The 27269-nt window shown below is 47.5% G+C and overlaps 1 protein-coding gene across 1 annotated transcript; it reads right to left on the reverse strand.

Moving 5' to 3' along the window:
* Positions 1-569: 569 nt before the first annotated feature.
* TXNDC5 (thioredoxin domain containing 5) lies at positions 570-27269 on the reverse strand. Its single transcript, XM_053223139.1, has 10 exons — positions 26940-27269; positions 22657-22806; positions 17965-18070; positions 13931-14027; positions 11548-11663; positions 9284-9370; positions 8215-8355; positions 5120-5202; positions 3526-3655; positions 570-2292 (listed from the first exon to the last, which is right to left on the reverse strand). The coding sequence occupies exons 1-10, from the start codon at positions 27206-27208 to the stop codon at positions 2170-2172; spliced, it is 1302 nt and encodes a 433-aa protein (XP_053079114.1). The 5' UTR covers positions 27209-27269; the 3' UTR covers positions 570-2169.

Genomic DNA, 27269 nt, shown 5'->3' on the forward strand with positions numbered 1-27269 from the left:
CCCACCCCAACATTTGCTATTTTCTCTGCTAACACCGTAAGTGGGGCGAGTTGGGCATTGCGGTGAGGCTACAGGGGGCCAGAAGCATTTTTGACAGCTGTCACTTTAACCGTGTAACATGTGAAAGCCATTCTGCGCCTCTTCTCTTCTGGAACGGCTCTTGGAAAAGCACATTAACTTCGGGAACGTCGGCTTTAATAGTTCACCTATCTCAGTAAAATGGCTGTCTGCCTTTTACTGGACAGCATGCCAGGTCATGGGGTTAGAAGCAACAAAGGAAACAAAATGAGGAAGGAAGCCCCCAGCCACTAGGAATGGGATGGGCATGCCCTCATGAACCCGAATCCCATTTTCTCTTGTAGAAAGTAAGACGCCGATGAAATCGTAGAATGTTTTTAAAGTGTCTTTTTCACAATCATGTACTAGGAAGCCAATTTCATACTAAACTGATTAAATAATACATTTATGATCTAAAACTGTTTGCACTTACAGCTTTTTTGTAAATAGAAACTATAATTTATTGTCTATTTTATATCTGTTTTGCTGTAACATTTAAGGAAAGACCAGACTTTTTTTTTCTTTTTTTAAAAGAGTTTATTTAGAAAGTATCATAGTGTAAACAAATTGTACCACTTGGATTTTCTCTTAATACAAGACTCATGATGCAAAGCTGAAGCCACTCATGAGGATTGTGCTTCTCTAGAAAGTTGGGGTTTTAAAAGAACATCTGTGAACCATACATAATTAATAAAGATTTCCTTTAAGGCAGAGGTTGGCCGAGATCCTGCTCTGTTGTCTTCTGCCGCAGACAGCAGAAGTGGTCTTGTTTATCAGATTCCCACCACCAGTTACTGTGTGTCCACTGCCCGCACCCCCCAAGCATGGGAAGTGGGGCAAAGAGTGTTGGAGACGGAGGGATTATGAGAGGTAACTCGATGGCAAAGAACATACAGGTACATTATCTTAAGGGAGCCTAGTCCGATGGGTGCTTATTTTCGAGTGTGACAGTTAAGAATGCTTAACACCTAGGATGGCGTGGCTTGTGAGAACGCCGGTATTGGCAGTGACTTGGCCTGTGTCAGCCCTGACCCAGCCAGCCCCACCTACTTCAGTCTTTGGTCTGGAGGCCAACTTAATCCCGCTCCTCATACAGCAGAGAGTAGACCTCTTCCAAGGCAAAGTACAGTTAGCCTCTAAAATGACTACTCAGAAGCAGAACGTGAGGCTGCCTCCAGCTCGGGCCCTGTTGCTGAGCAGGAGGGCCACCCTGGTCAGGAGACCCAGGGCTGGGAAAGCTCGCCTAAGTCCTTTTGCCCCCCTGGTGGCAAATACAACCAGAATCTTTCTATGAGTTAACAGAATAGTCAGGACAAGTCTTGTGAAACTTTCCGTGCCACATTTTCTGTGGGAGACGTCAAATCTTAAAGTTCACATGGACTCTTGGCTGCATGAGAACCTAATAAATCTTTCACCTGTGAGTAACAAACAGAAGCATACACATACATACATACACACACACACACACACACACACACACACTATGGCACCAGCATTGTCTTACTCAGGCACACGTCAGAAGTACCATTGCTTTCATTATGGCTGACCTCTCGCGATGAGAGTAGTATTAACAGAAACAGCAAAGCCAGGGGTGGACGTGAAGGTATCTTCCAGAGGTGTGGGGTTTCTGTGTTTAGATCTGCTCCAAGTTACTGACCAACCACCTTACTAACAAGTCCGTTCTGACCTTAAAATCAGCAGAATATCAATACTGCCACCTTTCCAGAACTTGTGGGCAGTTCACAAACGATGCTTTAGATGATACTTTCACCAGAATCACTCAGGAGCCAAAAGTAGTTGAGCAATTTGATTTTTCTCAACTCTATTTTAGTCTCAAAGGAAACCATTTAGATTCATCAAGAGAAAGGTAAAGGGGACGACAGATCACCACTGAAAATATTGTTTGCGAAGGGATCATGAGTTACGTGTTTACTTAGAGAAACTTAATAAAGAATTTGTAGAGTGTGTTGCCTTAAAAATCACACACACAAAGAAGATACCACAAGTTTAGTACATTCAGCTCTCTGAAAAACCACCATGTGAAACTCCACACCTGCACAATTCAGCTCCCACACCCTGGGCACGGGTGGCCAGGCGACTTGGGACTGGGTTTTACAGCTCATCCCTTGCCTGGCGCAGGACGAAGTGGTGCAGCGAGTCAAGGTCTCTGCTTCCACTGTGCTCACTGACTTTTTTCCCTCCGCGGAAAAGCAGCAATGTGGGATAGCCTCGTACCTTCAAAAAAAAAAAAAAAAAAGTATGAAGACCAGTGGTCCAGGTCACATACAAATTGCTTCTGAGATAAACCACCACCACCACCCCCTGCCAAAAAAAACTCCTAAAGTTGTAACCAGGGAAGTTCATGGTTAAGTTAAACAATTTTTGTTAATGTGAATTTTTGAGAAAGAGCAAGCGAGCGTGAGCAGGGGAGAGAGAGGGAGACACTGAATCCAAAGCAGGCTCCAGGCTCTGAGCTGTCAGCACAGCACCCCCATGGTTAAATTTTTAAAAGGTGCAGACTGTTTAAAAAGTACAAGAAAGCAAAGCCTCGGGGTTATTCACCTTCCAATTCAAAAGCACATTCAGGATTAGTGTCAAAGGAAGGACTTTACCCAGAAGTACAGCTTCTGGAGCTTCCGTGCATATGCCACCACCTGGGCACCCAGTGAACAGACACATTCTGATGCCGCAGGTCCAGGTGGGGCCTGACTGTGCATTTCTGACAAGCCCCCTGCTGATGCCCAGCCACTCTGTGGCCCTCGCGGAGTCACAAGAATATACATCTCCAGCTCTTTTCTAAGGCTTTAAGGCACCAGAAAAAATGGCACCTTCGAGTGATGAGTAAATGACGTCTGTGTTGCACCTATTCTCAATCTAATGAGGGAACTCCAGAGCCCCCAGATGTTTTAAGAAAACCGCACAAAAGCAAAAATGTGAACTACAAACCTTTTGGGCTATCAGACTGTGCTAGCAGCTCAGAAAGAAGGCAACGCTTCAGGAGAAAACCAAGTGGAAGCCTGGCTGGCTGGGATAGTCCCTTCGGAAGTCAGGGGTTTCCCTTACTCAACCACTGTACTTTAGGACACGCTCAGGGCTGAACAATAAGCCACTTAGGGGCTTGAGACGAGGCTGCAAGTCAGCTGACTGTTCAGCCAGCAAGTGGCTGTGCTGAGGTGGCACCTCCTTCTTGTTACCGCCCAGCCTTCTATGCAGACAGCAAGGCTTCAAGTCCCCCTTGAGAGGTGTGTAACCAGTGGGAGAAGAAAGCCCTTCCTCGGGCAGACCATCTCTTTTCCTTTTCAAAACGAAAATGAAGCAACAGCCTCAAAAGGACACAAGGAGCGCTTCGCAACGACGAGGGCCCTGTGGTTTGTCCTGGTTGAGGCCACCACACCAGATGACAGCTCCATGTGGGCATGCTCCTGATACTCAGGGTCCCCGGGAGGGTTTTCTTCTGCATGTACCCACCGAGTACTTGCTGCAAATATTCCGTTCCGCAGTACAGTCCACCTCCGCAATCTTGACCTCTGCCAAACCAGGGAATTCCTTTCTAGAGAGTTCTTCCCAAGTAGGAGCCAGATTCTTACAATGACCACACCTAGGAATAGGACAACGACAGCTTTATTGAAGTCTTGGGTCAAGCTCACTCACCTAAATCCAGCTGCCGAGCCAAGCCTTGTTTCTTCTGTACGAGGCAGTCCGCAATTGCCTAGAAATGTGTAAGATATCAGATTCCCCCCTGGGTGCGCTAACATTTCCTCCTCCTCCGTCCCAGACACGGAATTCGAAGTCCATCCAAAGTAGGCTTTTGGAGAACTGAATGGAAACAGGCTGGTCTGAAAGCAAGTTTAGATTCTGAGACCATTTCCAGGATGTGGTAAACTGAGCTAGCTGGATTATGAATGAACCAAGTGCACCATGAGCAGGAGTTGATGAACAGAAAAGAAAATGGACACCAAAAACTTCTTTTAAAGACATTTCATTTTAGATTTGATTGCTGTGGTCTCAAAATGTCAGAGCAGCCTGAAAGCTTCCCTGAAACGTCATCCATTCGCTGTGAGCAGTGAAGTCCGAGCCAAGTTCTGTGCAAACCCTCCCCTTCCCCAGCACTTTACCCCTTCACTGAAAGGGGATCTTCTGTCCTCACACTTGGTCTATATGGCTTTAGGTTCAAAAAAAAAAAAAAAAAAAAAAAAGAAAATAATAGATTTAAAGGTGTTATTGACTAGTGTTTCTATTCTTTAAGAACAAAAGTTGTACAACTCCTGTGAGTCGTGTGCTCCCTGACTTCTCTTCTCTGCCCCTGTGGTTTCTCATCAATACCCGGAATGAAAACAAACCGAAGAGCAGAAGTGACACACTGGACCTTACTTGTTCATGTTTAGAAACAAAACCTAACACTCTCCTTGAGACTGTGCTTTTCTAAGCGGATTGTTTGTGAAGACAAAGCACTCTTCCCGTTTTACAGCTCAGAAAACAGAGATTCAAAGGAAAGAAAGGACATGCAGAGTTACAGCAGTGCAGGTGACTCTTGGCACCTGTCACCTGCCCCACTTCAGGGAGCCTTGGGCACAAAGTTGGTGTCGCCCTCTCTGCTCCGGTCTCTGAGGACCATGCAGCAGGAAGGTTCGGGTAATTGGGTAACATATAGGACGGCTGCCCAGGAGCCCCATGGGATTTCTCTACAACGTCTCAGACACTAAGGAGCAAAGCTACATCGTGATATGGATGTTCAATCTATCTGGACAAGGGCAGATACCACAAAGCTTAACTTTTATATGGCCATCCTAATTCTCTATTGTCACATTGTCATGTTTTCTCCAAAACAGACTGAATTTTAAAATAAACTGGCCTCATTCTCTATAAATAACTTCATGAGTACCACCAAACCGAACTTCAACATACCTGAATATAGGTGCAAACAATAACCTTTCCTCATTTCCTAGAACCTAACCTATGTATAAATGTAGCAACATCTAGGCCCAACATCGAGTCTAGAGCGGTGCCTAATGAGCAGAGAACTCTGATGGGGCTCAAGTGCACTGAGACAACGGCCACTTACCATGGAGCATAAAACTTGATGAAGGTTATTCCTTCTGCGATTGTGTCATCGAAGTTATTTTCCGTGAGTGCCAACAGGGTGCCCTGCAGGGGAGGGAAAGGCCACAGTTCCAAGGCATCACTTAGAGCAGGGATTACAGAAATACAAATCAATAATCTTTTAACAGTGCTGTCATACATGCTCCAAGGTCACACGGAGATACCTGTACAACGTGCATTTCACAAGCTACACAAGAAGGGACAATGATTCACCACAGGTAGGTCCCCAAGGTCCTGAGCCCAGGAGATGCCTCGAGGAGGTGGCAGGACACAGTCCTCCCCGGCCACTGGGGGGGAAGAGGGGCTCAGGTGTGGCTGCTGTCATTCAGGGCTCCATGGTGTGGACCAGTTGGCTCTGTGTGGCCTGTGCCACAGTGTGCACCTCTCCGGCCCAGAGCCTCCGACGCCGACTGGAGAGTCCCAGACACCAACTCACTGGCTCACCTGATGTGCGTGCACCTGCTGTCTTTTCGAAGTGACCCTACCGCTCTCCTAGCATGTGGATGTGCACAAGTTCCCTTCTCTGTGTACTGCCTTCAGAGTCGACAGTGGCAAGACCACAGGCAAGGATACGTGTTTTACGTATCCCAGGCTTCTTAAATTCAAAGTAAACGTGCAAACTGTTCATCTAAGCTCTGGCTGGAGAATGTAGGGGAAAGGTGCCATGAGGCAGCCTGCTCTAAAGCAATTTGGTCTTGACAATTCTTTGCAGAATTATGTTCCTGGGTTTCTCCAGAAATGGATCTGTGATTCTCTCACGAGAGCAAGGATATGATGATTTATCATGTGGCTAAACGTACCAGGGCTGCTCCGCTTGAGTCTGGCATCGAGTAACGCGTGTCAGTGACTCGGAGGCGAAGCCCGCCAAGGGGCCCATTGTAGAACACTACCATCTTTCTTTATGTCCAGAAACATGACGCCATGCTCACTGAAAGACCTACTTACTGCTGGAAAACTGTGTTATAAATAGAAACTGTTCTGTGTTTGATGAAAACATCCACAGTGTATAATTACATTCAATTTGGGATGGTGACCTTTAGAACCACCGTGACACAGTCCCCTCCAACGTATGTGGTCGCAGCTACTGCAGAATCATTCGTTTACTTCTTAAACCAAAGCTCCGACTTTGAACTAACACCTAGGCAAGTCCCCAACCTAAGAGTCCAACTAAGGCATGGGCTGTACGGGGCAAGGAGGCCCATTCCTGTCCCCACTCCACGAGGAGGGAGTGGATGACTGTCTATTTCCAATTCCAAACAGCTAGGGCTCAGGGAGCAATGGTCCCAGCAAGTCAGGATCTGCTATGTAAATGCTGAGGGTTCAAGAATTACTGGGGGGGCCGGGAGGAGGGTGGTCACACACATCTGCACACTCACTGCTCTGGCCTCACAGAATGAGGGCATGCTGCCCCTTCCCCTGCCCACTGTATCCCGGTGTCCCAGCTAAGGGCTTGGTGTAAATTGATGTAGCAACTTAAGTATTCTGCTTGGAAATCTGTTGACAAATAGGCCTTAGGGTTCTTAGCTAGGAAACCAAGCTCTGTTTTCCTGGAAAACATTCCCTGACTCCCTTTGAAAAATCTCCTTCTCACCCATGGCTTCAGCATCGGCTGACGCCTAAGGCTACCCTTCTAGTGCACATATCCTTCCTGCTTCAGTTCCCGAGTCCTACTTAACTGTCCACCGGACATCTCCGCCTGAATGTCCACCACAGCCCTGAAAATCAGCAACTTGAAAACTGACCTGATCACCTCCCTTCCCCCCGCCCCTCAGTCCTTCTCTCACGCTTGGTGCCCTTGACCACCAGGTATGCCACAACTCTGGTCATCCCCTCACCCCACCTGCCCGACTGTATTCAGGAGGGTGAGGCTCCTTACGCTTGCTGTCTCCTGGTCTCCACCCTCTGTCACAGCCTTAGTTTCGGGGTCTCATCATCATTTTGGCCTAATACACTGACTTCCCCTCCCTTTCATACTTTCCATCTCTTTCTGCCAGTCATCTAAAATTCAAATCTGCTCAAAACCCTCTGCTGGATCCCTATAAATATACGATGAAGCTCAAAATCCTTGGCTGGCCGACAAAGTCCTCTATGATCCAGCTCCTACCTCCCCTCTCTGGCATCCTGCACCGCACCCCCTGTCCTTTTCACCCCCTTCCCTCCAGCTGACGGCTGGCCCTGCCCCAAATACGCCCAGCCGATTACACTAACGCACTTCTGCTCACGCTCTTCCTCAGACAAGCCTTTTCTCTCCACGTCCACCACGTCTCTGCAGCAATTACCAATTTGCCTTTCAGCTCTTCAAGTGACATTTCCTGCCTGCCTGCCCCAATCATGACTGGGCCTGCACACTCCTGGGTCACACACCTGGGACATCTGCTTCTCCAAGCTCTCATCTGTCTCCCCTCTAGACCAGGTACCCTTCACAGGTAGGGAAAGAGTCTTATTATTTGCCTTTGTTTCCTGGTGGCCTGGGACAGTGTCTGAAATGTAACCGGCTCGATAAATGCAGAACAAGTGGATCTGAAACCTTCCACTGGGTGAATGAAGACAACGGCACAGTAAGTCAGAGACTGCCTGCCTAAGCAAACTAAATGTCCTCGGGCAATGTGCCTTTCAGTTCCAATGTGTACATCTTTCCTGCTGCAGACCTTTCAGGGGCCTTTACCACAGGGTGAAAGTCAAATTACTGTAGCAGGTGGTGGAAATGGACAGAAACGGGGGCCTAACAGCAGCCAAACTTTCAGGTAGCAAATGCCCTCAAGTACAGGGATTACTGACTCAAAAAGGGACGACTTTTCCAGAGCTTTTGACGCCAAATACTCCTAGGATTTGTCTCACGTTTATTTCAGAGGAGCTCCTAGGTTTACCCCTCACAAGCATGTTAAAAGTGGCTGAAGGAAATGTCTCACGTTGAAAAGTCAGCCTCAGGCCAACCATCTGAACTACTCTCTGCTGACCCCCAACTGCCGTTCTGTGCAAAGCATTTGAGGAGAGCGTCCTCTGTGGGCAGGAGGTGGTGGGTCACCCCCGGCGCTCCTGATCGCAGCGGACACCCACCTTGGCCGCGGGCTCAGTGGCTGGCACTGGGGCCTCTGACGGCTCGACGACCTCCGGGGCCCCCTGCTCCGTGCTCTGCAGCTGTGATTCCACATACTCTCTCAGGGACTCCAAATCCCGCTTGCCTTTGTACTGGTCAATCTGTCCAAGGTAAGGGCCGCACAAAAATGCTGTCAGGTTAGTACACTTAAGTGTTCTGAATCGCTCAAACCTCGTCCCGACCCCACTCACCCCCATGAGACCTCCACTGATGCCGTCACCCTGGCGGTGGGGACTGGACAGCATTCGCACGCTCATATTCACACGAGAGTGCACGTTACAAACCAAACACCTCAGCTTTGGGGAGAGAAGCCTCCTGCAGAGCCCAGAGTCACGACTGGGGCCGACTCTGGTGTGCTGAGAAGCTGACCATCGGCCAGGGATAGACAGGAGAGTGGGAGTGAGCGCCAGTGACTGGGAGCCAGTGTTGACTCCACTCAACGGTTGTGGCCAGAGCACAGCTACAGCCGGCGGTACACCCGAGCTATTCTAGTGCTAACCTCAGCCAATGGGAATGCTTCAAAATAGCAGGACAACTGACCATTTTTGTCAACTACCCAAATCTTACTAATTGAGGCCAAGACGTTTTTGTTGATTATGTATGCCTTGAAACCAGCGTCCAAGGCACCTGGGTGGCTTAGCTGGTTAAGTGTCCAACTCTCAGTTGTAGCTCAGGTCGTGATCTCACGGTTTGTGAGATCAAGTCCCGAGTCAGGCTCTATGCCGACAGTGCAAAGCCTGCTTGGGATTATCTCTCTCCCTCCCTCCCTCTGTCCCTCCTCCACTCGTGCTCGTGCTCTCTCAGATGAAATGAAACTTAAAAAAAAAAACTCCTTCTGCCCCTCCCCTGCTCACACACACATGCATACTCATGCACTCTTCTCAAAAAAAAAAAAAAAAATTAAAAATTAAAAAAAAAAACAAAACAAAACAAAAACAAACCAGTGCCCAAACAATTCATACTGGCAACAGCCCACTGTGGTTAAGAGAAGCACTTGGTCTTGATACCAGGACCTGAAGACGTACGTACCTTTTGACCATCTCGGAACCACAGAAGAGTGGGATAGCCACGAACCTGGTTTCCTGAACAGAGTTCATAGTGCTGCGTACAGTCGACCTAAAAATAAAGTAAGACCAGACTCTCAGTTCCTTTCTTTGTGAGCCTCCCTGCTAAATGGATCACTGGGCACTCAGTACTTTACATACTTCATCTGTAGCATCTCTGCCAGCAAGTGGCATTTTGGGGAGAGACTTCCTAAAACCTACCCCCAAATACACCTGAGCTAAGGGAGCAGAGGGATGGGATTTGTTTGAGAGACATGACTTATTTATCTCACTTAAAAATGCCAATTTTTAGGAAGCAACATTTTACCTGGAGCATGTTAGCAGATGGAGAAGGGGAGCCTAGCCTGACATCTGGGGAGGGGAGGCCTGGCCGTCGGTGAGAGAGGCCCACACCAACACCAGCTGCGATATTTATTCTCATGTTCACACTTAAGGAGTTTTGAAACAGGAGTATTCAGTATAAAATAAAGATAACTCAAAAGATATCAAATTAAGGTGATTATATGTTCTTAATTCCATAAGCTCAACTATTACAGCTCTTTAAATTTGTTTCACTTAAATCTTATCAAGATTCTGCATGTTCAACATTTTCATGAAACCGTTTATCCTAAGTCACTTCTCTTTGATTTTCTACTGATGTTAAAATCAGCTATGTGGGATACTAAGTTGTTGTTTTTCAGGATATCAACAAAGTAGGATAAAAATATTACATTCACACCTAAGACTGAAGTCGGCAGTTAAAGTATTAAACTGAAGCACAGGAAGCCCCAGCCTGAAGTCTGGGTGGGGGGCATTCAGAGTCCAGTCTAAGCCAGCCGCACACATGTCCAGAGACGGAGGCCACAGCCCGCATGGGCAGACTGTGTCGGCTCACACCTGGTTCTACTAGAAATCTCTACAGACATGACCTGAAAATAATCACCCATGACAATTCATAAAATAGTTTAAAGTAAGGATATAAGGAATGGGGAGGATAGAACACAAGAAAATTATGACTACTTCCACGATATGTTCAATAAATATAAAATTATAAGAACACATATAACTAGAATACATAATTGAAAGTGTTTAACAACGGGGCACCTGGGCGGCTCAGTCAGTTAAGTATCCGACTTCGGCTCAGGTCATGATCTCACCGTTCGTGAGTTTGAGCCCCGCGTCGGGTTCTGTGCGGACAGCTGAGAGCCTGAAGCCTGTGTCTCCCTCTCTCTCTGCCCCTCTCCTGATCACTCTCTCTCTCTCTCAAAAACATACGAACATTAAAAAAATAAAAGTGTTTAATAGGCAACAGTGAAAATCCATTGAACGACAACTATTACAACTTACCAGGCATCTGCTTCATGCCAAACATCGTACTGAGCATCTGACTTCCATACTCTCCCCGCGCCACCTCCCCCCGCCCCAGTTAGGTCTTATTGTGGTTTTGCAAAGGGGACACTGAGGTGTGGAGAAGCTGTCAAAAAGGCTGGCCAGCCAGGTCTGCCTGGACCCTAAGCTTGTGCTTTTGGCCATCTCCCTGTCCCGGGCAGATCATCTCATGAGCTGCAGTTCTGGAAACGCAGCATTCCTTCTGTATACAAGTCAGGCCTTTGGCAAAGTAAAACATGAGATCTTTATAAAAGGAAACCCATGCCTGGACGTCTGGTGGGTGCCAAAGGCTGGGTGAGATGAAAAGTGCTTGATGGCCCGGGAGCTGCTCTGGAGATTTCCAGAAAATCCACTTATACAGAAGTTGTTAGACACCACTTCTGGCTTCTCTCTGCAAAGTGGGGAAAGCTGGAAAGACTCCCAGGCAGCAGTGAAAGCTGGGGCTCACCGGAGGGGGACCTTCTGCATGCCTCTGTGAGCACAGGGCTGAGGCTCCTCTAGGGGACAGCTCTTGGGTGAGGTCAAATGTGGATGGCCTCCAAGTCCGGCCAGTGAACATTCGTGAAGGCTGTGCCCCGTATCTTTGCAGAAAGGGCTCTGGGGCTGCCAATTCAGAATTGGCCATTGCTTCAAAATAAACAAAGGAGCCAAAGCCATAATTTATCTTTAGGCTGTGGAAAAGCCAGCACATTTGAAACCAGGCTGCCATCTGTGAAGGTGAAATGAATTATCAAGTGGCACACTAAATGGAATTAATAAATCAAGTTTGCGACTTTGCACACAGAATGAATAATGGGCCACTCTGCTAATTAATCCAGCCAAAGGCGGTCTATTTCCAGTTTAATAAGGGCTTTCACTTACCTTGCCAATCTTGACAGTTTCAGAATGTTCAAGGCCTAGAGCCAGCTGCTCCCAGGTTGGAGCCAGAGCTTTGCAGTGACCACACCACGGAGCGAAGAACTTGATAAAGTGGTCGCCTTCAGTGGAGAGTGGAGAGCCAAGACAGAGGAGGGAGAAGGAGTGACTTAATACCTTACTCAAGATCGAATGCAAGGATCTGATCTTTGTCCTCTCACAAAACTAACTGCAGTATGAACCCTTTAACAGGTAAAAAAGAGACTCCATCAAGTAAGTGTATATCCATGAACTCATAGCAATCCTCAAAACAAAATCTAATTTGTCATCTTTGGAGGACAACAGGGAACCAACACATTATTTGAAGAACTGGCAACAAACGGGAAGAATCAGGCAATTATTCCACCTTTCTTACACAAACTGCATCACTGGATAAGCATGTGATAAATGAGGGCAAGTTTCTCTCCCTAAAACAATGAAGAAAGGATGTTTTAATGAGACTATTGGCATTTGGCAACCCTGATAAGTTAACGGATCTAGGGAAACATGTTCAACCATGCCATGGGGACACAGCTGTCAGAGTCGAGACTGGGGAACTCTACAGGTCCAATAACCTATGTGCTCAGCAAAAGGATACAAGGAAGAAAAACATGTTGGGGGAACGTGTAGATTGAGACGGAAGAGAGACGTAGGTAAAATAAAGAACAAATTAAACTATAATGTAAGGAAGGCACATCTGGATAGTGAATGATGAAGAAAAGCAAGGAAAGTGCCTCCTTGAGGGCAGGAAGACTGGGACTTGGATAGGGCACGGGGTGACTGGCAGTGCCATTTCTTGAACTGGACGGCGGTTATAGGCTGACCACTCTATGACAACTCACTAAGCCCTACGTTTGAGGGCTTTCTGTGTCTGTGTTTTGTTTGACAATAAAACAGAAGGTTTTAAAAACAGTATCAGTGCCTTGGCTAGGAGAAAAAAACCCAAATCCATACAACATCGTCATTTGGATACTGAAGATTTTTTCTAGGCTGTTCTGCCTTGACCAGCCTAGGGCCTGAAAGATGTCAGGCTGAGACCAGACCACAATCAGGTTGTGAGTACGTCATCAAAATGTGACGTAGGCTCACAGAAGAACACTGCCACACCAAACGCTCATGGCAGTGCTTTGTCACCCACAGCAATGACACCTTGAGGGAAATGGTGAAACACTTGATTCAAGAAACTAGCAAGTGATCCATGAGGTTGAAGCCATGCCTCTCTAGACAGATTATGACACTAACTTGTGCTGTGAGGTGGAGACAGGATGTCCAGGAAGGAACCTACCAGAGTATCAGTGGAAGCTTTAAGGCCAAGAGGTGACTGTCATTTTCTGAGGACAGATCCTCATGTGAGCAGCACAAGGTGGCATCTCCACAATGCTGCCCTTCAGGCACGATTTGCTTAGAGAGAGTCCTAGCTGGGCTTATGGGAACTAAAGTGAACCCCCTACTGGGGAAAACACCCTGAAACTGTACTGTCACCGCCACCCCCTCCCCCCCAGAGCCCTGGTACAAATAACAACCTTGAACACAAAGGGAAAACAAAGGAAGGCATCACAGTAAGTTATTTTAGACCTTAAGTTGGGGGGGGGGGGTTTCAACCCCCTAGCGGGCATGAAGTTACAGGGCCAGACATAATGTTAAGCCCTTTTCACAATGTTTCCAGCCCAGTCTTACAGGAGGACTTCTCTCCATGGCAGCATTTGAGAATGGAGAGCAACAAGGAAGCTGAATTTGCTTTCAAGTCATTCAGTGCTGAGCCAATTGTTCCGAAACATGTGAATAAAGGACTTATGTGTTATTTACGTTAGAAACCGTATATAGATCATTTTACTATTTAGGAGAGCGTTTTCAAAAAAAAATGAGATGTGGTACAAAAAACCGTTTTAAGTGTCAAGAACACCTACTCTGATTCACACGTTAAAATGGTCCCATTAAATTCTAGTTTGAACACATAAGAGAAACTTCTGTTTCTGCCTCTGGTCAATAAGCATATGATTCACATTAATATAAATAAATACTTTCTTATCCAAGGATGCACTAACTAGTATACAAATTAAGCGTGCCCATTCATGCTTTGTGAGCTTTCCAAAACTTACATCTTTAACTAGCATTAAAACTGGCATTTCTGTAAGCAGAGAGACAAAAGAAGAAATGATTTCTAAGAGGAAGTGCACTGTACAAGGACGTTAACGGGTCCTGAAGAGACCACTGCTAAGTGCACAGATGGTAACCACGAGCCCTCAAGTGGCAGGAAGAAAGAGCCTGGCAAATCAAGGAGTGACGGATGGTCAGTGGTTCTAAGAGTGTGCGTCCCACTGTGAGCACCCATGAGCTTCACCCACCATACCTTGTGCGACGTGCAGCTCAAAGTTGCTTGCTGAGAGCTCATACAGTCCCTGCTTGCGCTCAGGAGCTCTGGGCGGTTCGACTTCTGGCTCTGGTGTCTAATAGAAACAAAACAACAGTCACTGGGTTTGTATGTGAAGACATAGAGAAACCAACTGAGGAGGTGACCTGTGTCTGTCTGGAACCTTCTGCAGATCTCCTCCCTCATCTGGCTACATCAAACCCTTGGGGCATGCTGCTGTGTTAAGGGAGGCCGAGGCAGGAACCAACTCTGTCAGATCGTCTGGACACTTCAGCAGGAGGCCCCTCACCAGCCACACCTCCAGGAAGTGCTCCAGAATCGGCACTCAAGGCAGCCAGGGATGCCTGTCCCCACCCCAACTTGCTCTTTGCTGTCCCCAGACGAACAAAGCAGACAAACTGAAGGAGAGGCCCACCCCAAACAAGCACAATGCCCTGTTCTTTGCAGCGTGACCTCAGATTCCACATGGAATTCAAAATGAAATCACTGACAGACTGGCTCTAAAGGAAGTAGTACCTGAAAATACAAAGATAGCAAGATAGACACAGTGGAGAGCGAGAGACCATCAGAGAACAGGAGGACCTGGCCATCCTCTGTTCACACAAATGGTAACAAACTGTGAAGGACTGGTAAAGGGACAGAAGAGATGGTGACTGTTTCTCGCAAGAGTGAGAAAACCATGGAGCAGACCTGAGTTGTGCTTCTTAATTCACTCAACGAAGCTTGGGACAGAAACACGTAACGCAGGAGCGAGAAGTGGCTTTTTAAAGGATGCTTCTGCCAGTCCCTGAGCAGGTACCAACTGTGTACAACTAGGCAGTTAGCACAGGACACAAGTCTAAAGTTCTCAATTTCTGAGGCTGGATCAGAAAAATCACCATTTTGCTACAGACACGTGGATGTAGATTACTCAATTTTTATCTGGCAGTTCACACGTTTCTATGAGAAAGAATAGCCAAGTTATTAAAAGCTTCAAAAAGTGCTGACAGCTCAAAGCTGTGCAGAGTTGTAATCATAAAGCACCGTGAAGCTTTCTTTGCTGCTGCGGGCCTGTCAAAACTTTCCAAGTGCTAAGTACCCACACGAAAAGATGCCCGACAGAATGGTGGCTAAGCAAACAGTGAGTTCCAATAATGCAAAACACTGTATATCACCCTTTATAGTATGTTCAATGCTCATTTATGAAACTTGGGGGGAGTCTGTCACTATCTGCCCCATGGCAGATACCAGAGCAGTCCCGGCAGTCATGGCAAAAACACAGTATACCACAGAAATGGGTAGAGTCTTGCCCTGCTGGTGACTGTGAGCTTACAGATTCTTAAGAAAGCAATCTGGCAATGTTCATCAAGAGCCATAAAAGTAGTCTTGCTTTTTCTTTCTTTTCTTCTTTCTTTTCTTTTTTTTTTTTTTTGCCTGGCAATTTTATGTCTGGGAATATATTCTAAAAACATCACTCAAAAGTAGAAAAAAATGTCTTTTACAAAAATAAACATGCTCCTTAAGCATTTCTGATGATAGAAAAAATACACACAACCTAAACATCCATTGACAGAGAAGAGGTGAATTATGGCAAATCCACATAATATAAAATATGACCAATGTTGAGATGATATAACTATACAAAAATATCACTAGTAAAGTGAACTGTGTTTATGTGATTATGACTATTTAAGAAAAAAAATACAGAAGCAAATAGGAAAATATAAAAGTTGAAGTAGAAAGTTAAGATATAGCATCAGGGTTTCTTTTCTTTGAGTTTCTTTAATATTGCCATAACACTAAGGGGAAAACTCTAAATTTATCCTCTTTAAATATAAAAATGCATACATTAAGTTACTTAGGTATAAACACAGATGGAGAACTTCTTAAAAAGTTTTCATGTACAATAAAAGGCAAATTCTAATTGAAAAAAATTTTTGGTTTGCAATATAAGGTTTGACTATTTGAACTTTCTGACAGGAAGGCACATTGTCACTGTTTTCCAGCAATGACCTGAGATCCCTACTGCTCTGACACTAGGATATGGCAGCAGGTGGACCCCAAGCAGCAATGGCCCTTCATCTGGAGACACTGTGCCCCCAGCAGGGGCGGGGCCTCCCTGTCCCTCCCAGCCTGCCCCGAGGCTGCCGCTCCTCAAAAACGGGAGCTTGAAGCACCAGAGAAGTCATTCTGCCATCCTGTTAAGGGCTACTGGTTCCTTGAAAAAACGTCCTCACAGTAGACTGGATTTTTGGTGGAATAATGGAAAACAAGTATTGTAAGTGGGTTTTTTTTTTTTTTTTTGAGACTGTTACTCCCTCTTTAAAATCGGCTTCCTCCACTCAGAGCACTTTTCACAGAGGAAACAATTTTAAGTTTAAATCGACATGAAAGTTCCACCTGCTCATGTAACTCTCTTGCCATGACAAAGATGCAAATTCACTCCCTGAGAGGTCTGTGGCTTCCCCTGGTGCCTAAAATTAGAAAAGTCCCTGCTGGACACTTATTCAGCGCTAACACCAACGCTCCTCACCACGCAGTTATAGACTTTGTAAAACGTGAGGTAAAGCAGCACCTGAGAAGCAGGTGGGTTTTGGATAAGCAGCGACATCTACAGAGAATGAGGGGGACAGCCGAAGGACCACACAGGCACCCCGGGAAACGGCACCGGGAGCAGTGGATCCCCCCCCAAAGACCGCTGGAGCTGCGCATGGGCACCGACAACCCTCGGATCCGCGAAAGCCCACCTGACACAACAAAGCAGCCTTAGTGGACTGCAGGATTACAACTGCCTCCAGAGACTCCAGGGGCTCTATTTCACCAGACACACGTGGCACCGGACACCTCGTCTTTCCAGACCTGCCCCGCCAGGGCCCACACACCAGCCAATCCCCGCCTCCGCGGGCCTTCTGCGCCAATCAGAACGTGCCACGCATTCTGAGTGCTTCCAGGTCAAAACCAAGGCTCCCAACATCCACTGGAGAGGGGGACGGTTATAAACGCTTAGTATAACTCTACACAGACCTACATCTTTGAAAAATATCTCAGAAATCATACGGTTCCCACCATTTCCTGATATTACCCTTAGCGCAGGGAGGGCCATTAAGACACCGACAGTATTACGAGTATTTATTACGTTAGGTTATTGGCGAGGCCAGTGAGCACCTTTGGGGACTGAGAGTGCAGAGGACAAGGAGGGAGTCACCCTGCTGTACCGCTCACGGATGCAGGAGAGGGCCAAAGCCGGCCTGGACTGGACCCCAAGTCAACCCTGTGATGCTAAGAAATTAGTGTAACTGTATTACATGCGAGACTGGCCCAGAGGTTTATGTCAGGAAGTGGGAAGCGTGCACCTGTGAGATGCTACTGGAATATTCACAAATGACACTCTGCCAGGGCTGACTCTGCAGCCAAACAAGAGCTAGGAAGGCAGGTATGATAACACAAGTTGGGCAAAATGGGGGTAACTGTGGAAGGTGGGGGCAGGCACACGGGGCCATCTGCATTACACAGCTCCTCGTTCATGCACCGAAGATAAGACTCTTCCTACTTCTGTTCATGTTTGACTATTTCCATAATAAAAAGCTTTTCAAAAGTTCATCTGTTTCCACCAAGATACTCAGAGCAGTGAAAATAGAGACGGAAAGTAGAAGGACTGGCTGCCAGGGGCTGAGGGGAAAGGCTGGAGAGTTGGTTTAACGGGGACATGGTTTCAGTTCTACAAGGTGTAAAGAGTTCTGGGGACGCGTGGTGGGGATGGCTGCTCAACAGGGTGCATGGACTTAGCACCACTGAATTTGTGTACTCAAAGTGGCTAAGATGGTAAAGTTTATGTGTATTTTACCAAAATCAACAAAAATTGAGAAGGGAAAAAAAGTTCATTTTTACTTACAGCATCAATTAGTTCTAAAAGAGTAAAAAGTTCCTTTGAAATGGTAGCTTTACTTTTTTTTGCCTGAAGTGGCCTCTTTATTACCCCGAAACTACAGGAAGAAAGAGCAGGCGGGAGGCAGGGAAGCCTCATGTGCACTCACCGCAGGCTCCTCATTCAGCGTCTGCAGCATCCAGTTTTCCAGTGTCTGGAAATCCCGAGGACCCTGGTACTTCACAGCTTCTTGGCCAGGCTTGAAAAACTTCAAGCTGAAAGGGTGACAGAGGACAGGACAGAGCAGACTGTTAAATCCTTCAGAGTGCTCCGAGTAGACAGCGCTGTCCCGTCGGGGGGCAAGCTTGTGCAGGGAGGCAATCAGTGGACCGCAGCCAGGCACAGACCTGCTGCCCTCTGATACAACATGAAAAAGAAAGGAAAAGAATGTCCTAGAAGATAACATATCCATTTAATCCCACACTTAAAAAAGTTTCTTAACTTATTCAAGAAAAATAAGACTGAGTAGAACACATCAAGTCTAAGATGTTGTGAGTGAAAACCCAAGCCACCAACGTTTGGTTGACAGAACTTCCAAGCTTCTCTCCTGCTAGGGATTTGTCATCCTTCCTAGGCTTTAGTAATTTTTATGTGCTGCGTTTAAAAAAAAAATTAAAGCTGTAGTAGAAATAGCACTGTTTTGCAATAAATGTATTTCCACGCTACCTTGTCAGCTCTTCAACTCTTAACAAAGCACGAATATCCAGGTTCTGTGAGATTTACATTGCCAGCTATAAGAATAGCCTTGACACTGGCTGATATGGTCTATCCACCTCCCCACTGAGGAGTCTTTTCTTTTTCTACATATATTAGCCTCTGAAGGTATCTGCAGATAGAATATGTAGCACTTGCTTTAGTGGGTGAGCAAAAGACATTGTCAGAGACTGAAATTACACTTCCAGATCCCGTATCATTCCACTGGTAGGGGACAAATACGCTCTAGATAAAACTTAATAGAGGGTGTCCAGGATGGAGGAGTGGGGGCAGGGAATATGGCTACTGACAGAAGAAAAGAAACACAGACGAGCACTTTTTGGTGAGCTGTTCATCCAAACATCCTAATCACTTCTATGGCACATCTGTGGATTTTGGCAATAGGAGCCCGACGTGCAGGAGCAGAGTGTCAGAGGTCAAGATATGCAGATATCAGAACTGTGGTTTGAAGAGCTAAGAAAGGCCTTAGAAGGAAGTTTCATAGCAGTACAAGAAAACCAGCACATTAGCCGGAATCAGCACTTTAATCACAACAGGCTTACAGGACTTACCCACTCTAAGATCCTATGATGGACTTAGGGTGACATCCCTAATGTGCCTCCAATAAAGAATATGTGCCCCGCTTCCTCAGTAGCTTTTACTTTTACCACTGTAACAAAAAGCTAAACTCACCATTTTGGCCAGTACATCCGTTACTTCGTGAACTTTAACACTTTAAGCAACCCCAATGATCTCACAATCACGAATGCCCACACCCACCCCTGGGACCTCAGGAAGCTCTAGAAACGTGTTATGCCCACAGAGCTAGAAGATGCTTAATGTACTCCTCCACTCCCGACTCTCTCTTCCAGAAGGCACCTCCCCACCACAGCTCTTCAGAGTGGAAAAGGAGGTGGATCCTCAAACTACTAGGAAGGAACAGGCACTACCAAACCCATTCCTCATTTCTTTGCTAACATTAAAATGCAGTAAAACCTAACCTGTGACTTTTTCTGATTTGGTGTGCACTGAGCAAAACAAAAATAAACAATTTTTTTTTTTTAATTTCTTCTTACTGGATTAGAAATCTTCTTATCCTGCCCAAGCCTGGGTTCTTCCTTAGGTTCACAGAGCCTAGGGGATAAAATCAGAGCTTCCTTTACAGACCTTTCAGTCTGTCCACGGCATCTGGGATAGGGAGTGGGCCCCGGGGTACAAGCCTAAAGGACAGCCTCAAACTTTCCTGCTATTCCCAAACCTCCACAGGGGCATCTGCTTTTCCTGGTGATCTGTTTCTCTTTCAAGGAGACTGTAAGGGGGAAAAAAAAATCTCCATTTATGGGTCACTCTGGAAATCTGTGATCAAAATCCTAGCACAACTGAGGAGACAGTGCTACTGGCTGATTTGTGTCCCCCAAAGCAGATCTGTTGAAGTCCAAGCCTCCTGTCCCTCAGGATGTGACCATGTTCGGAAATAGGATCTATATACAGGCAAGCAAGTTCAAATGAGGTTACGAGGATGGGCCCTACCTAATCCAATACGGCTGGGATCCTTTTTAAAGGGTGAAATTTGGACCCAGAGAGAGACATGCACAGAGGCTGAAGGCCGTGTAAGGGCAGAGGACTGGGGTGCTGCAGACACAAGCACAGAACCCCAAAGACTGCAGCAGCCACCAGACACTAGGGAGAGGCAGAGAGGGGTTCCCCTCCGAGTTTCAGAGAGATCATGGCCCTACCAATGCCTCAATGTTGGGCTTCTGGCCTCCTGAACTATGAGACAATAAATTTCTGGTCTCTTTGGCCACGTGGTTTGTGGTGCTTAGCTTCGGCAGCCCTAGCAAACCTCCTTCAGCCCTGCTCTGGCTCACGGTTTCCCCGATAATAAAGATTCCTTACTGGCTCAACAGCATGACCTCAAAACATTTTTCTAAGCACAGTGAGCCATCCCTAGGAACATGGGAACCCAAACTCCCTCCCTGTGCAATCCTTTATTTCAGTTGAAGGTACCAGGGTTAGAATCACATAAAAGCGAATGCACTGACCCACGGTGCACGCTCAGGCATTTTCACTCATGTATCTCTATGACATGAGTACTGTTTCAGAGGAAGTAAAAGCTCACCCAGGTCAATGCATGAATGCCCTCATGTGTGCCCTCATGTAACTCGTTTTAATGCAACACACCCTGCCTCCTGCATTCTATGGAAAAAAAACAACAACCTGTTCTCGGGCACTTGTGTGTAGGGCTCTGAGGGTTACAGAAGTTCCTTGCCAAACAATGTTCAGTATAATGTGGACTCATTCTAGTTCTTTTTAACAACACAAAACCAGTGCATGGTTTTCTTGGACAGACCACATCTTCTAAACCAGGACACACGATCCAATGCGGCTCGTTTAAAATCTGTGAATAACATCTATGGAGTAACTGACATCGTAGCCAGAGAGCTCCTATGACCAGGTTTTGGTGGAACCCTCTACTGCCCCCTCTGGCGCCCCCTAACACTTGCCCTTCTCAGCCTATCACCAGTCCTGTCTCACTTCCTGCTGGTGTGGTTGGTGGTGTACATGGCCACACACAGCCAGCTATTTAACAGTAGACACCTCAGCCAATCATCTCTGTTGCCCTTGCATCTTGAAAGTAACAGGTTCCAAACAGGTAAACATCTACCTCCTCCGTGTGTCCCACTACTCACTGACAGCTTCTTTGCGATGCCCCTCATCTAAGCTACGTTTACTTTAAAGGCAATGCTATGAAGCACAGGACAATGGTAACTATCGTAGGCACACATCGTAGTTGATCTGATTTGAATCATGGCACTTGGATTAGCAGCAGTCACCAAAGAGCAAGAATTCCAGTGTCCTTTATGAAAATGCCAAATTTCTAAACATAAGGGAAAACTTTAACATTTATTGAGTATGCTGAGGTCAGTATTTACAAACACGTAATTTCATACAACAATGAGGGTGGTGGGGGTGTGGGGGTGGGGGGGGCGGTAAGGTATCAACATCCTACTTTAGACTCAGAGGTTAAACAGCGTGGCCAGGACTCCATGATAAGTAAACAGTAGAGCCGGGATTCAGACGTGGCTTCTAGGTTCCAACCCAGAGTTCCTTCCACTTTTCCATGCCGCCCCTCGGGTTTGAAGACAGGCCCAGGTTTTATAAGAATTAACTTCATTCATCAATTTGAATAAATATTTGGGGAATCGCAGTGGCCAGCCCCTCCCCCATCTTTTTGGACACAGCTTCTTCCCTTTTTTGGAGCAGAGCTCTTCACTTTAACGCCTGCCATGTGGTCTGAGGGCACTGCTGCCTTCCTACAGTACCTGCCTCTCTGGCCACAAGGACTGTCTGGGGCGGACACTCCACCCCAGCTGGGCCCATCGGTAGTGAGCCCGAGCCCACCATGGCAACAGAGAGATGCAGAGCTGGAAAGTTAAGTCACATTAAGGAGGTAAAGGTAAAAACTGGCCCCTAAGCCCTTGGAGGGAGCCTCAGAGCCTCTTCCACAGCTTTCTAAGTCATCCCTCTATTGCTTGCTAAGCCAGTTTCAATTTCTACTTCTTAAAACCAAAAAAACCTGTTTTAACTGTCAAGGGAGTAAGTAGCACCCCTGGTCAGAACTGCCATATTCCAGTTTGTCACTTTTCTTTCCAACAGAAACAGCCCTTGTGCTAGTCACATGGGAAAATTACTCCAGGAAGGATGCTTAAGTATAGCAGAGTGACCAAAAACTCTAAGTAAAATTGATGACAAAGTATGCTCGTTGCATAAAGGTACTTGTGAACATCAAACCTGACAGGACCCCATGGAGACCGCCATTTCTGTCTCACAAACACATTCCCTTATAGACAGGAAACCCGACACTGATTAATGAAAGGCTCTTTCCAAATACAGCACAAAAAGACATCTAATATAGACAAGACAGTGTTAAGTATAACCTCTCCCTGACACCAGGGACTGCCTGCTTACATTTATCATCTCCTCACTCTTCAGAACTACATAAAAATTTACCAGAAGTTTAACTTGAATGTTCTTTAGCCAAGTGCAGCTGGCAAAAGGCTCTGGAAAACCTGGACCCATACGGGAAACACGGGCCCCTCCCACTTACGTGGGGTATCCTCGGACCCCCTGGGCGGAGCACACATCTGACTCGGCTGTGCAGTCTACTTTAGCCACGTAGACCTTGGCATCCTCCATGCTGTTGTACTTGTCTCCCAGGTCATTCCAAGTGGGCTGCAGCCGCTGGCAGTGTCCACACCTGGAACAAGGGGAGGGGAGCAAGCACACTGAATATTGGGTCAGGGGGTGCCGGGCCACCTCTTCACCCATTTCCATACGGCAGTGGACCTTTCTGATCCTTTCTTTATACTACAGCAGGGAAGGATGCCTCACAATTACCACAGAACCTCACTCCTCGGCCTCCAGCCCCCCAAAGAGTTCCCGCATTGTTCTCAGCAGGAAACCGAAACATAGCAAGGTGTTGTGACAGATCCTCCTTGAACTGGCCCCTGTTGACCTCCAATCTGACCTCTGTATACCTGCTGCCCTCCTTTGCTTGCAGTTTAACCTGGAGCCAAACTGAACTACTTGCGGTTTTCTGAAGGGGGACAGACTGGCTTGCACACAGGCATTGGTACACACCCTCTCTGACGCCTCCACCCTAAGCCCACATGGCAAATTCCTATTTGCCATTCAGGTTTGGTTTGGGTATCGCTTCCTCCAGCAAGTCGGCTCTGACTACCCAGGCTGTCTGATGCCATTCTCTTCTCTTCTTCTTCTGGACAGTTCCCTTGCTCTCCTTGTACTGCAGCAGCTTCACACTGCCTGCCATAATCGCCCCTATTTTATTTAGTCAGGACTCTCTACTAAATAACTAAGTATCTGCCAACGCGAGGCAACCTCAAAATTCACTCAATTCTGCATTTTCCCCAATGAGAAACTTTAGAAAAGTTTGTGGCTACCCCAACTTCTCGGTTTGATGCAACCAAATGTATACTTCTGATATTCGCTGTACGAATTTGAGAGTACATTTTTAAATCCCCTATCATTTAAAATAATACATTAACTTAGAATTATTGCTTCTTGCTACTCTTCCCGTTTCTTGACAGCATCAGCATTTTGTCCATCACTAAATCTACTTTTTCAGTCCTATAACTGATCACCTTTTTTAATTATCAGCTCTCTGTAGTGCCATATTTGAATACTCTATGAGTCAGCATGGAAACTTTATCTCGAGCTTCAGGTGCAGTCACAGTAGTAGCATTATGGCACGTAGGAGTTTTTGTTGTGTTTTTTGTTTTTTTCACCTGGTGTATATTCATGGTATCTACAAAGAAACTGGCTGCCGTATTGCTTTTCAAAGTGATCTTTAAGATGCTTACTTATAGGGGTGTGTGGTTGGCTCAGTCAGTTAAGCACCCACTTGATTTTTGGCTCTGGTCATGATCTCACAGTTTCATGAGTTCAAGCCCGAGGTCACTGAAGGTGCAGAACCTGCTTGGGATTCTCCCTCTCTCTCTCTTCCTCCTGCCCGCCCAAATAAATAAATAGATAAACGTAAAAAAAAAAAAAAAATGCCTGTTTATAAAGAATACCCAACACTCAAAATGGTCACTATGTCCTCAAAGTAATTTTTCAACAAAATCAGTGTTACATTTCTTTGCCTCTTTTCTTTTCTGACAGATGACCTCCGTCATAAGCACTGAAAGGCAGCACCAAAAAAGTCTGCCTCAAGCTAATGTGTCTTCCCTAAGCAGCACTTTCCTGGCCAGCTAAGAGAATCCTTGCTTTATAAGAAACTCAACTACAAAATGATTCCCTCTTTTCTGGAAGATAATTGTGAAGGAAAATCAGAATTATACCTAAGTTGTATTAAGTTATATAAGTTATACAGCTCAAGTGCTGTGAAGACAAACACTGTTCCTTTTACAACTTTATTTCCAGTAACCAGCACATGCTTAACGGGTACTAAATGTCTGGCAATGTCTTAGTGATGGATCATCCACAGGTGCCATGTAGTGGGCACTTCTGGTTTGGGACCGTTGTGGCTACAGTATGAACCTTTGGGACAGTAGCTGAATTCAAAATCTTGCATCTGTGGCCACGTAATAGAGCAAAGCCACCTGGCCCTCCTAATCTGACAGTCACCAGATTCAAGGTGATGCGCATCGGCCATACAGAAGCCGTGTCCTGATGTTAGCACAAAATCTACAGCTGGATAACCTTACATCTGCCAGGTTCAGAGTGCAGGTATACAGAGCAATATTCTCATTATATGCTGCTGCTGCCCCCAAGTTACATGTGGGCTTCCAACATTCCAGAGACTAAACCTGGAAAGAGATGGGGGGAATGGTGTAGGCCACAGCCTGTTCTATCTGAGCCCCGATGTGCCCTTAAGGTCTAACTTTTAAATGCCTTCATAGAAACCCAACATCTTTATCTAAGTATTTTGTAGTGGATAATTAAGAAGCAAACAAAAACTTTAAAGAGCTATGTTCCTAGGAACATCCACCTAAAAGTCTGTAAGTCATGGGTCCCCTGGGTGGCTCAGTCAGTTAAGCTTCCGACTTCGGCTCAGGTCATGATCTCATGGCTTGCGAGTTCCAGCCCTGTGTCAGGCTCTGGTACTGAGGGCTCAGAGCCTGGAGCCTGTTTAGGATTGTGTGTCTCCCTCTCTCTCTGCCCCTCCCCCACAAATGTGTGCGCTCTCTCGCTCGCCTTCAAAACTAAACATTAAAAAAAAAATCTAAATCTGTAAGTCACATACGCTGAAAAAGGAGTTTACTTAATACGAAGTGCCCAGTTGCCAGTCTTCTCACTCAGTCTAGGACTCGCTGGTATTACTGAGACTCCAAAATTAAAACCCCTTCGGCACTGCGCAGACTTCCTATGTCTACATGTCAGCTTTTCTTTAAAAAATAAAGAAAAAAAAAATCCATGGACTTATTCCACTGAAATAGGCTCCAATTAAGTAATGTATTTAATTGGAATAGATACTCTGAGAATACTCCTTCACAGAGGAACTATTAATAATGAACGATTATTTTATGCTACAAAGTATTTTCTAGACCACTGGTAGGTCTAAAACTTCAAGTCGGGGCTGGTTCTTGGGAAGTTGAAACACAATGTACCCCACGGGTACACTGCTAATAAATGCCATCTCTCACTCAGACTTGCCCCCCAAAGTTGACTTAACTCCAAATGAACTGAAATACAGTTAACAGCCTGAGTATGGAAAGAAAGAGAAAAAAAGTTTCCTCCAACTTCCGCCCGCACAGTTCCTGAGCAGGACGTTTTTCACGGGCATCTTCTCTCTGTTCCTTCCTACATCGCTTCCCCCCATCGCAGTGAGCCTCTCTCCCGCTCTGGGGAAGGATGCCAAGTGCTGCAACAAGCCTGCAAACTGCCTTGTGCCCTAACACTGGCTTTGTGCTCTGCCCCATGAGAACTTCCCTCCACCGGGGCATCCAGGCGCTGGAAGGAAAGCACTACCTGTGCTTCTGTGAACATCAGGAAGTCCTTCTGCAGGACAATTCGCAGGGAAGGGGGTCTCTAGGGTTGGCACGGAGGCCCATACGGACGCCTCCACCGGAGAACCGAGGCAGGAGCTCCGTTCAGCTCACACTTTCCAGAAGACCAGGCCCCAAGACAGAGGTGGGGAGGAGGTGCCGGGGGGGTCAGCCTTGAATGGAGGGGCCAGTGCGCTGCAGTCGCCTAGAGCACACACAGCTCCCCCATCGACTCGGAGCCACGACGGGGTCTCCAGCGTTCGCACTACTCTCGGCTTCCCGGGGTAGTACAGGAACCCCTTCTCTCCCCGGACCACCCTTTCCCAGCTCCTGAACACACAAAAGTGGGAAATCACACCTTTGCGAGTTGCTATTTTTCAACTAAATCCCTGTGCAGGGGGATCTGCCCTGCAGCGAGCGCACGGAATCCGACCTCCGAGCGTTCACTGCCGGACTCCACTGGCCGGCGGCCGCCGCACGTGGCCCACGGGTCCCAGCCGCACCCGCAGGCCGCCGCCTCTGGCCGGCGCAGGAAGTTTGGGGCGGGGGCTGGTGAACCGGCGGGGTAGCCCCACAGGGCGACGAGGCCACCCGCTCCTCCCCCCGGTCCGGGGACTCGGGGGCGGGGGGAGGGGAGGGTGTGCTGGGAGCGGGGACGGGACGGCTTTTTCCCGGCTGCCCCCTCGGGGTCCGCCCCCTCCTGCACCGCCCCGGCCGCCCTGCGCCACGTCAGCCGCGAGCGCCCACGCCCCCGGCCCGAGCCCGCGCCGCCCCGGCGCTGCGCGACCCCCCCACCCCACCCCGGCCCGTCGCGGCGCCCCCGGCCCGGCCGCCCCCCGCGCGCAGGGTGCGGGGCCCCGTGGAGCGCGGCGCGGCCAGTTACCAGGGCGCGAAGAACATGACGAAGTGCGCGGCGCTCTGGATCCCGTGCGTGAACATGTCGGCCGTGTACAGGTGCTTGGCGTGCGGGTCCTGCCCGTCCTCGCCGTCGGCCGGTGGGGGCCCGTCCGCCGCCGCCGCCGCCCCCGGCTCCTGGGCCCAGGCGCCCCCGCGCCCGCCGCCATGGCCCAGCAGCAGCAGCAGTAGCGGCAGCGCGGCCAGGGCCAGCGGCCGGGGCAGCGGCGGGAGGAGGCGTCCGGGGCGCGCGGGCATCACGGCGGGGCTGGCGCGCTCTCGCCGCGGTGGCCGGTCCCCTCGCCGGCGCCCGCCCGCA

This window comes from Acinonyx jubatus, chromosome B2 (assembly GCF_027475565.1).
Source record: "Acinonyx jubatus isolate Ajub_Pintada_27869175 chromosome B2, VMU_Ajub_asm_v1.0, whole genome shotgun sequence".
NCBI lineage: Eukaryota > Metazoa > Chordata > Mammalia > Carnivora > Felidae > Acinonyx > Acinonyx jubatus.

Bases quoted from the DNA above. Each gene is read 5' to 3' on its own strand.
- TXNDC5 (XM_053223139.1), bottom strand. From the start codon at position 27,208: ATGCCCGCGCGCCCCGGACGCCTCCTCCCGCCGCTGCCCCGGCCGCTG. The intron at 3,656-5,119 runs GTAAGTGGCCGT...TCCTATTCCTAG, and splicing joins ATCAAGTTTTATGCTCCATG to GTGTGGTCATTGTAAGAATC. The intron at 2,293-3,525 runs GTGGGTACATGC...TTTTTTTTGAAG, and splicing joins ATATTTGCAGCAAGTACTCG to GTACGAGGCTATCCCACATT.